This window comes from Aplidium turbinatum, chromosome 7, assembly GCF_918807975.1.
Source record: "Aplidium turbinatum chromosome 7, kaAplTurb1.1, whole genome shotgun sequence".
In the NCBI taxonomy this organism is placed as follows: Eukaryota; Metazoa; Chordata; class Ascidiacea; order Aplousobranchia; family Polyclinidae; genus Aplidium; species Aplidium turbinatum.
The window spans coordinates 1187693-1198828 of NC_137478.1; the positions used below are offsets into that span (position 1 = coordinate 1187693).

The following is an 11136-nucleotide window of genomic DNA, read 5'->3' on the forward strand; positions in this document are numbered from 1 at the left end:
AATGCTTCTGAAATCCTTTTGTATCTCTGGGTGGATGCAATGTTTGACTTGAAGTTTTTTGCTTAGAAAAAACCTGCAAGAAGTAATGTCACAAGTCTCACTCAAGATTTAAGGACATGTCTGCCTTGAATTTCGAGGCCTGAGTAACACATTGCTTGCAAATGCCTCTACGCTTTTTCCCAAGACATTGCTGTCAAATTATCCTTTCAACATTCTCTCACAATAACTGCAATGTCTTGAAATCTTGTCAGTGCAGGCCTCGAAATATCCGGCGGTCATGGCGGACATGACCTCCGGAATGACCTCGAATGTCTGCCGAAGCCGACTCATTGGTCGGTCATAAATGACCGCCGCAAAATTCTTAACAAAAATAGATCTAATACAGCTAAAATATATTTTAAATTTGAATTGTAACAATTGTTTGTTTAACGCGAACAAATACGGAGCTGAAACAATAATAGTACAGGTAATTGCTTTAAAGATCACATTAGAGTGGCGTGGTTAACGAGCTGATGGCAAAAGTACGGTAGCCATTTTTACATCATTTCAACGTCTTGCAATGTTGCCTTGAAATAAAGTTGTCTGAACTTTTCGGCAGGATATGTATTCTAATTTTAACAATGAGGATTATTGCCTTACATTGATCGTTTGTTAAAAAGAAACGTCACAGAGAAGCAAGTCTCAGCTGGGTTCCGCACGTGCATAGGCGAATTTGTCTGGACGGTCCTGAGCTGGAGATTTACGACCCTGCGCCGGCAGTAATCGCTTGGCACAACGATTCTATAACGCGAAAACCACGGAATAAGTGATCGTAGTTGCTTTTGTAGTAAGGAAATTTGGATTGTTGTTTTCAATTGTGTTTATTGCATCATTACACGACTGTCATTAACGCACTGATTTATTTGCAGTATACTTCAGGGTCTGTTAATTAAACCATCAACCATTGCAGAGATATTCTGTTGTAGAAAATCTTCTACACAATACTGTAGTGTGATTTTGTGCAAAATCTACATGCAAAAAATATGTCCGGTTGAGATATTAATTGTCCGCTGAAAGGGCCAGTCCGGTAAGACATGCTTAACCGACTAAAAAAATACAAATTTCGAGGCCTGCAGTGTCTACTTGTCTATGTCTAATGACGTTGAAAACGTGCAATTAAAGTATCTAGCTACGGTCCTTTTCTAATTCCAGCTCCACAAGCAATGCTGGACTTGAATACGCAACCACATGTTACCCTAAATCACAATCGTTACACAAATAACTAGTTCGCCGTGGTTGTGGTACATGGTTGGAACTGTTACACATCACACTATATCAATTTTTTTGATTTTTACATGCTCGGTTCTCCATCACAACTAAAGTTTATGATTTTTTATGATTGTGTCTAAATTTTATGCTATTTTATGATTTTTTCCAAATCAAGCAAAATTTTATGATTTTTTATGATTTTATGCCGAGTGGGACCTCTGAAATAAATTGTTAAGCCATTGAAGAGAGTGTCTTACTTCCTTTAATTTAAATAGAAATAGTTTACGCCATACAGTGGTTAGTACACATATTGAGGTGGAAAACAGCAAATTAAAAATATAGGCACCTTTACAAAGCACAAATCAATCGCTGCGGAGTTGAATGCCACGATCCAGCTAATCGATGTGAATTAAAGTTGTTACTGATTAATATCCGTTGATTCTAGACGTTTGGGCAGGTGTCGAGAAGCCATTGAATTAATTCGTTATCCAGTTTACGCAGACCACGCACACCAATTGACGCATGGTAGATGGCACAGTTACAGATGGTGTGGTCTGCGGTATGTTCCTCTTTGCTACACTTACAGCGGCTGCTCGACACTCGCCCAAACATCTAGTGTTCTGGGCAGAGTCGCCGCCACTGCTCCAGGGTGGCAAAAGGCAAAGCCCTTCGACCCTTAGAGTAGTGAAGACGATAAAGATTCATACAAAGAAAAAGAACCGTTAATTGCGTCACAATGGGGAATCACGCGAAATTAAATTCAGCAGTACACAGAAACAAAAAAGTTTAACAAAAATGAAAAAATGTATAAATTTAAAGTTGCATTATTAAAATGAACTCACAATACAGGCACCATATGAGCTTGCACGGGGTGTTGATGCTTGGCATACATGTAGACCTACTGGGTAGCGCAACAGGGCACAGAATTATCTTACAATACACCTGAACTAAGACGGTTAGTTTTCTTAAATGCATTAACAATAGAAAAATGATCGAATCGTAATTTTTTGAAACAAAATACACAACAAAAGATTCTTGATTGATTGAATCTTTATCTTCGGACTGGGAAAGCTTCTTGAAGAGCTTAATCCTGGCAGTTTCGCATACTTGTAGAGGCTTCGCATACTTGTAGAGGATTTTATACACAGTTTCCGATTGTTGAAGTCTTGTTGCCGGGAAATCATTCCATCTAGTAGATGTCGATGAATGGAGAGCAGTCCTTAACGAGCGTTGATCAAGCGCACACCCCGAGAGTCGAACCAGAGCCACTTGATCTTGAAGCTTCTTCGTTCCAGAAGTCACGCGCTAACCAATTAAGCTATCGGGGCGGACTTTAAACTAACCACTAGAACTAGAACAAAAGAAGCTGTTGTTCGCTAGCCTTGCTAGAATGAATTGATACGAATAAAACAGAGTACTACTGGGTAGCGCAACATGGAACAGGGTTCTCTTACAATACACCTTCTTTGGAACTTGACTGGGAACGATCACCAGCTTTGTTGGAGAAGAATCAATTCAAATTGGCAACGCAATGAATCAAAGCTGACCAATTATATTGTTGTCTGGTGTTGTAGTGTGCCAAGTGCGTCTGTTACTCTTCAAAAGCGACAACGAGATGAGCCCATACAGCTTGATTTGAAATATCACATTTCTAAGACTCCATACCGTCACAAATTTTAACGCACCAGGCCTTAATAAGTTCAAGTGACGTCATAAGCCACCCCTTGGAGATTGAACGTAAAGATCAAGTTTCATATACTCAGGCTTGGAATATAGATGTAGGCTACATTTTTTAAAAGATTCAACAGAGAATTTTTTTGACAGGACGTATGAGGTCAGCTGTAAAGTTAGGGTGTCAGATGGACAGAACAGACGAGAACATTACGTTGTTTAACGTTGACACAACTGAAGAAACGTGAAAATAAGTAATTGCTGAAAACGCAATTTTAGATTCCTTAGCTTAGAGGATGCTATTTTCTTTGGATTGAAGAAGGGGATCTTTGAGTCCTTGAAGAGGAGTTGCAGTCTCATGGATGGTGGGAAGAGTGATGTTGCTTGCTTGGTTCCCTGGACTTCCAAGAGAAAACAAAGCCTTGGGATCTGTTTGGAAGTTTGTCTGGTCATAATTCAGGATCGCGCCATTAAAATGTCGTTCACTGCCGTCACTTCCGCCCGACATGGTTCGTTGCCGATTTGATCTGTAGCTGACGTCATCGCAAATCCCACTGTCCCTGTTTTCCACCTTGCTCGTATACAAAGATCCCCTGTCTAAGGTGGAGTTGTCATTGTTTACCTTGATGTATTTGTCCCTTTTGTCGTTGTCCACTTTTGTATCGCTGTTGTTTGGGATAGAGTTCAGTGGCATGAATGCGTTTGTTTTTCTTTTTATGTATTTTCTGACATGGTAGCGGATAACCACCGCAACCGCAACACCACAAAGTGAAATTACAATAACAACAAGCATCGGACTCCATTGCAAGTAATCAGGTTTGTAGGCTGTCTTTGAATCTTTAAGTATGTTCAGGGCGTCCGTCGCTGCTGCATCTTCAGTAGTCGTCTTCAACGGCTCAACAAAAAACAATTGTTGCAAGAAGACGGGATGTTTTTCATTTTGAAGAAAATCTAAATCCTCCTCATCATCATCATCATCATCGTCATCATCATCATCATCATAGAAAGTATCCGATTGTTCTTGACTGCATTCTTGAGTTGATACTTTGCAGTCAGTGAAGAGATCGTTGTTTAAAGAGCTAAGTTTCTCTCCGCGCAAATCAGGAGGAGAGAAACATTCAACATCCAACATAGCTCTCCAGTCTTCATCTGTTACTTCAGTCAAAAGAAAATCCTAAAATCGAAAATAAACAATAAAAGTTAAATTTACAACTTTGAAAGTTGATTTTTATAAAACTGGCTCATTCCAAAACAACATCTAACTCGAAAAAACATATCAAACTTAACTGGTTGCAATGATAGAGACCTAACTTCGTCAGAATTGAGTCACTGTAACATAACAATACTATGGTTACAATCTCAGGCAGCTGTTACCGTGGCTTTCAATCACTTGCGTAATATGATTACGACATATTGAGCCTTTCTATTTCGACAACTTTTTTTGGTTTTGTTAAAATTAAATCGACACAAAAGCCACGACACTAGACGTTGATGCTATGGAAGCAAAGTTAATGACGTCACAGATTTTGGTATCGAGGAAGGTTTGATATATTAAAAAAACCACACATTTTAAAAGTTTTAATTTAGCTTTTGCACAGATCTGATCGCAGTATACGTAAGTTTTTTGGTTAGTCGTCTCAAATCAAAGTTTGAATTTGAAAAGAGCCGAATGTGGAAAGTATAAAATTTTGACTTGAATATTTGTTTTTGCAAAAACATAAATCAATGTTTCCCAAACTGTTTGCCGAGAGAGAAAGTGTGCCGTGAAAGTTTGGTTCTCTAAATGTTGCGGCCGTAGACCAAAGTAAAAAAAACTTGTAGAGTAGGCTACAACGGTTTTAATCAAAGAATTTTAGTTTTGATTTTCCAATTGGTTTAGCAATTCAAAATAAAGTGGCTTTTGACAATTTACTATTCTCAGTCCCAAGCACTGTCCATACAAATGCAAAGCAACCCACCCTGTATCGGTGAGACTCACAATCACACGACCATTTATTGTTGCCAAGCAAATCGGAACCAACAAGATGAGACTGTCGATTGTTCCAGACGCTCCTGTACCACTCCGGTTGGGGAATCCCAATCGTGTTGTTACGTATTCGAAACACCGCGACAGATCTAGAAAGACAAAGAATTATTTTATGTAACATCCAAAACTTGCAACTTTGCAAATACAAAGTCCACACTTCAGTTCTTTGTTGTGATCGGGCAGCAATTGAATTGCGTAACAATCGCAACATGCTACAACAATCGAATGCATAACCAACCGTGGTTGAATAGACGCAGCGGCGACATCAATTGAAGTTAAAAATACGTTAAGAATTTTATGTAACGCTAAGAGGTGATTAGGAAGAAAGGGGAAACATTGTTACTGCACTTTTCAACTTCAGTAACTGTTTTTTTTCTTCATTTTATAATTATTTCAAAAGCTGTAAAACAATAGTTGTTCACCTGGGAGTCCATGAACCCCTGAGGGTTCATTGTGACCCATCGAGGGGTCCACAAGATTTTTCGGTTGGCTTGCGATTGGTGGGTAAGTGATAAATTTTCTCTTGTTTGAAAAAACTATAAACAGATTATATAGACAACGCGCCCAATCCAATTAAAAAAGTCATAATTGCTACGATTGTGCTTACGTGATGTCATAAAGAATGATTTACTGTAGAGGAGGCCAGTGAGATCGTCTTATAATTCAGTTCATTTCTGTAGGCTGTTGGAAGGGCTGTGAGCATTTTTCTCTGGAGCAACGTATTGTTCATACTTATGAGAGAAATCAAAAGCTACTAGTCGAAGAAGCGCCACTACGCAATCAACGGCATGCTTTCAAGTGTCTTGCCAAAGACACAGCTACATGTTTTTGAGCGGTGTCGAACCGACGCCCTAACGAACGTCGAACCAGGGCTCTCGTTACTTGGTCATGTGACTGATAATGACCAGTCTTAGCTTCTGCTCTGTGCGGCTCCCAAACAAATCATCTTCAAGGCTAATTAGATTGACCATAATAGTAAACTGAAATGGTGGTCGAATTCAAACAGGTTCTTTTCCTGTATGTTTTCATTCTTTCGTCTTGTCCTTCCGAGACAGGCGTCGGTGTGCCTTGACCGTCTCATTCCGAGCATCTGGCTTTTTCACTTCAACCGTGCTCCGAATGGGCTTCTTCTTATGGCAAATATGGAGCTGAGAAATAGACCGCAGACCACATCATCAGATTGTAGTTGTACCATATTCAATCCACCCAACCAAGCGAGATCAGGCGCATTTGACTCTTAAATAGTTTCTCGAAGGTTTGAACATCAGTTTGAAGCTAGTCTGGATTCCTCCTCCCCAACAAATTATTCTATTTTTATAATGATCAATGTCTACTGTACAAACATTGAATCAATGCAGTGTAATAATAAACTCGTTTGCTAGATAGCTGAACCATGAGGATGAGGATATCTTCTGACATTTCAACCTGGTTAAACAACTGGATTGTTCTGCAGAGCGATACTCACGTTCTCTCTTTGAACAATGATCTTGGAATGCAACTAATGTTGTTGTTGGAAAGGTCCACGTTGGAAATCATCCTGGAGGAACGGAAGAGTCCAGGACTTGGATTTCCAAGATGATTTGATGCGAGGTTGAGAGTTCTATGAAGATTTAATGATGACGTTGTTGATTAGGTTTCAAAAAAAAAAGATATATTGACAGCCACAGCCAGTTTTAAAGGCCTAGTAAATGAAATTTTCAAACGGGAATTAAGCATAAAAATGCGTAAACTGAACATTCAAGAATACATTTTAAAAAGAATTACCCAAAAAAAATTGTTTTCAATGACCATGGCAAGGCCCAAAGTCCAATGTTTCATTTTTTTTTAATTTTTTTCAAAATGACTAAAAAGTGCAAACACTGCTCTAGAATACGTCACTATCGACAGCAATAACAAAAGCCACGTGACCACATCTGATGTTTTAACATCAGATCTGATGTTTTGATGTTGAAATCTGATGTTTTGATGTACATACATAGATAGCCTACAGTTAAATCACCCGCAGTAACAACTATTGCGCCATCAGCTGATTGCTAGTCTATAGTGACGTAGACTGTACAGTCGCACGCTTCGCTGCTCACGCCCATTCCCGTTTTGAAAGCTCTGACAAAAGCACGCGCGGAAAGCTGATCAGACCGCAATGGGGCAAAATTTTATTGAAGATCGTTTTATGGTAGCATGTTAAACAAAAAGAACGTGTACAATCGCCAAGTCAAGTTTTTCCTTTAATATCCCTTTAAATGTCCACCACGCAAAAGCTTGTAGACAAGAGCCCATAACAGAGATGAAAACATTTAAGCGAAAAAACAAATGACGTTTAAACATTGGTACTGCCAATTTGCATTCATTGAATGCAATGAACAATCTCATCTCCATAACTTATTGACGAATAGATTTCTTTGTGATAATAGCATCTTCAACTTATTAAAATATACTTAAAAATTGAGATAAGAAATGAACCAGATTCAAAGCTGCAGCATCCGAAGATCAAGAGGAAGTTGCTTACGTTAGTTGGATGAGATCGCTGAAGAGAAGATCGTGGATCGTCTTCATTCGGTTTCCGTTCAAGCTGAGCACTTGGAGGTTGCTCGTGAACATGAACGCGTTCCTGTGAATAGACTCGATCTTGTTTTGAGACAAGTCTAAAGTTTTTAAACTGATCAAGTCACGGAAATCGTACTTTCGGATTCGAGTCAAACGATTTTCTCTAAGATCGAGTAGTGTCAGTTTCTGTAGCCCTGAAAAAAATACATTATGACAAAACAATGTGATTCAATCGAATCATTATTCTGTTCACAACCCCAACAAGCATAAAATATTGAAATAAACTTTTTCAGTAAATTTGTTTTTGTTGTATTTATTGAAACTAATTATTAAGGTTTAATCAGTAGAGAAATATAGAAATTGCTTCCTGATCCAAACATTATCAAATATTACCTCTGAAAGCCTTTGGAGCAAGATTGCTTATTCTGTTGTCTGATAAAGTGATTTCCTCCAAGTTCGTATTGCCGCTGAAGGTGTTAGATTGGATTGTCGTCACTTCATTGTCGTCACAGTTGAAAACAATCAAGTCTTTGTAGTGCCCGAGCAAAACTGTAAACAAAGACGCAGAACTAGAATTGAATATCACAATAGATAATGGAAGCCGTAAATAAACTTTGGAAACCGAAGCACTTTCATTTGTTTCGTGTCATGTTTAACAAGATTGAAAACAGTTCTTTTTTAAATTACTGTATAAATCTCAACCTTGAAAGAGTTTACAGAGGGTTTGAATCATCAAGCAAGCCCAGTCATGGAGATGAAGATTGAAGTCCCATGTTCTTTACAAACTCACTTGGGTCTAGTTGTGATATGCAGCTGTTGTTCAAATGAATCCTCTTTGCTCTCACTGCAGGAGTTTGAGTTTCAATGATTGAACTTTTATGGTGGGGCACATTGCTTATGTTAGTGCTGTCACACCACATCGCCATAAGGATATAATCCAAAGAACAACTGGAAATCAAATAAATGCTTATTATCTGATGTGCAGGATACATCTCTACATCTCTAGCGACAAAGTACTAAACAGCATCTTCCATGATTGTATAAATATTGTTTTCATAGTGGTTGTATAGTTGGCCAATGTAATCGGTCACATCAACAATTTGTCTCTGGCAGGACATTTAAAGGTATGCCTGAAGGTGGACACAAAGATAGGTTTCCTTGCCTTCCCGTCCACTTAATCTAAATCTTCTACCACCAGGTATAAGCCTGGATACGACAAACAAACAATCAATAATTTGATAAATCATCGGTTGCATTGTCGAGTAGTGAGAGCCCAGGCGTTCGAGAGGACGCTGGTTCGACACCCTTCAAGAGCATGCGGCTGTGTCTTTAGCAGGACACTTTAAGGCATGCCTGAAGGTAGACATGAAGATTGGCTTCCTTGCCTTCCCGTCCACTTAATCAAAATCTTTAACTACCGAACGTGATCCTGATACGACAAAAAACAAACAGTATGATCCTATCTATGTTTCTAAGAACTTTGTACAACGGTCAGTGACTTGCATGACAATCTGCTTGAACAGTTGTCCAACAAAAATAAAGGATGCGTCAACCATCTCGTTCTTTTTTTTGCTTGTTTTCTCTTGCATGAGCAAATGGCGATCACAAAGACGCAGCAGCAAAGCGTGTATCATTGGGCATCTCGGGATTGCCTCTCCTGTCCTGACCTCTGACCAGGGCCGTGTGAGCACCATCTCGCCCCTCCCCCCTCGAAATCCATTAGTGGACCTCTATGTTTAGTGGTCGCTCTTAAAAATAAGATCAGATAATGTTTAGGGCCGCAAAATTGTTAAAAAATTTACGTTCATCATTTTAGCAAAGAGTAAACAACTTTTAATAAGCAGCTGACTCGAAGACTACATGTCACTTCGCTGCTTCCTGTCGTCTGTTGTATCGCATCTGTGATCGCAGTGTACTGTATGTTATCGCAATGGGCGCAAATAAAAACACGATTATTATTATTATTGTTATTATTATTAATATTTTATAGAAAAAATAGTTAATAGGCTATGCCGACAATGCAGCAGCGGATCCAGAAAAAAAACGGGAAGGATACTAATGAGCCCAGCCTCATGGGCGAAACACGTGTCTATTGCTGAATTCATGCTACACTCGACTGCCGAGAAGAACTTGGCGTTGGACTTTTATTGTTTGATAATAATCTAACTCTTTTTTGTTTCCTCAAACATTTTTATGTCAAATTTTTGGCCAGACAGCTCCTCCAAGACTCGTATGTCACAAATTTTTGAAAAATTTTACTTTCCCAATCCGTCGATTACTTGACTAAATATTTGCATAGCCATTTGAAACACGATGAAATATAAGAATCCTTCAAAGCTGAAGTCAGAAGACCAAGTTTTGGATCAGATGATGTGAACAAGCTTTTTTATGAGGATTGCTCAATGGTATCGGGTAAGTTCTTTGTAGAAGCCATTACAGACCATATCAGGTTCAAGACCATTTGTATGGTTGGTGGGCTACAACAGAGGTTCTCAAACTGTGCGTCGCGACGCCCCGGTGCGTCGTTTCAATTGTCCAAGGCGTTACACAATGATTCCGTTTGCATTCTAAACTTATCTTGCGGTAATAAAAAGCTTACCCACTGCATATTATTAACCTTTGACACGTGCCTTCGAACTCATTAGTACGATACTGCAGCAATGATTATGACTTCACAATCATACAGCACAATTCTACTTCACTTTGCCGTGAGACAAATGAAAGGTAGAACACAAACGAATAAATACAAATTGCAGAAATTCACATCGCTGGGTGCCTAGCAAGACCAGTAAACTTTTTCAAATGCGTCGCAAGGGAAAAGTTTGAAAACTACTGTTCTACAACATATGGTCAGAACGAGCATGGTATGGGCACAAACGGCCGAAACAGCTGTTCATCAGAGACAATGACCACCGATGTTCGCATTGTTTGGGTATAGAATGCCGATGTGCTGCGTAAAATGTTCATTAATTAGTTAATTACTTGAACTACTTTTGTGCATACAAAAATTTTAAAGCATCGAAAGCACTTTAAATCTGAAGACAAATTTTTAATGCAAAAAAGAAATTACGTGCTATTATAAGTAATATTATAAGTAACCATATTATAAGTAACTTGGCGATTTCTATTGTGCTTTTTAGGAAATAAAATATACAATTTATATTATGACATTAGTTTTACTGAGGATTCTCATATAATGACATGAAAAGTAAAATAAATACGGATAGACGCCAACATAATTTTAATGGCAACAACATTTCCTTACTTGTGCTTACAACTTTTGAATTCACAAAATATTATTTAAGTAAGCATAAAAATCGCCACTTCATACAAACTTACGTTTCAAAGTTAATCCTGTGAGGTTGCAAACATTTTGATGGTTCTGTTGCCGCTGCATCAATGTTGCAGATAAAGACAATTATGATGATCAGAATCGTGATTGTGACGATGAATGGACTGAAGGAATGCATCGCTAATGCCTCCTTAGTCCTTAGCGGAGTTTAACTCCTTTTCACCAATGTAGGTTGACGTCACTTCATTTAACAGCTAGTCTATCGAGTCTGCAAGTAAATCGTTATTGAAGACCATGGAAGATATTCCGAAAAAAGTTTTGAAAAAGATTTAAAGCCAATAATTTAAATCTACCG

The 11136-nt window shown here is 38.6% G+C and overlaps 1 protein-coding gene across 1 annotated transcript; it reads right to left on the bottom strand.

Moving 5' to 3' along the window:
- Positions 1-1492: 1492 nt before the first annotated feature.
- On the bottom strand, positions 1493-11136 carry LOC145774495 (uncharacterized). Its single transcript, XM_082585752.1, has 7 exons — positions 10829-11136; positions 8280-8437; positions 7883-8038; positions 7452-7683; positions 6411-6545; positions 4878-5034; positions 1493-4093 (listed from the first exon to the last, which is right to left on the bottom strand). Exons 1-7 carry the CDS (start codon positions 10957-10959, stop codon positions 3209-3211), a joined length of 1854 nt encoding a protein of 617 aa, XP_082441878.1. The 5' UTR covers positions 10960-11136; the 3' UTR covers positions 1493-3208.

What these genes read in the sequence shown, in the direction of transcription:
- LOC145774495 (XM_082585752.1), bottom strand. Translation starts at nt 10,959, where the DNA reads ATGCATTCCTTCAGTCCATTCATCGTCACAATCACGATTCTGATCATC. An exon ending in TGCTCCAAAGGCTTTCAGAG is followed by an intron (nt 7,684 to 7,882) that starts GTAATATTTGAT and finishes TATTTTTTTCAG; the next exon opens with GGCTACAGAAACTGACACTA. An exon ending in TCATTGTTCAAAGAGAGAAC is followed by an intron (nt 5,035 to 6,410) that starts GTGAGTATCGCT and finishes TTGTCTTTCTAG; the next exon opens with ATCTGTCGCGGTGTTTCGAA.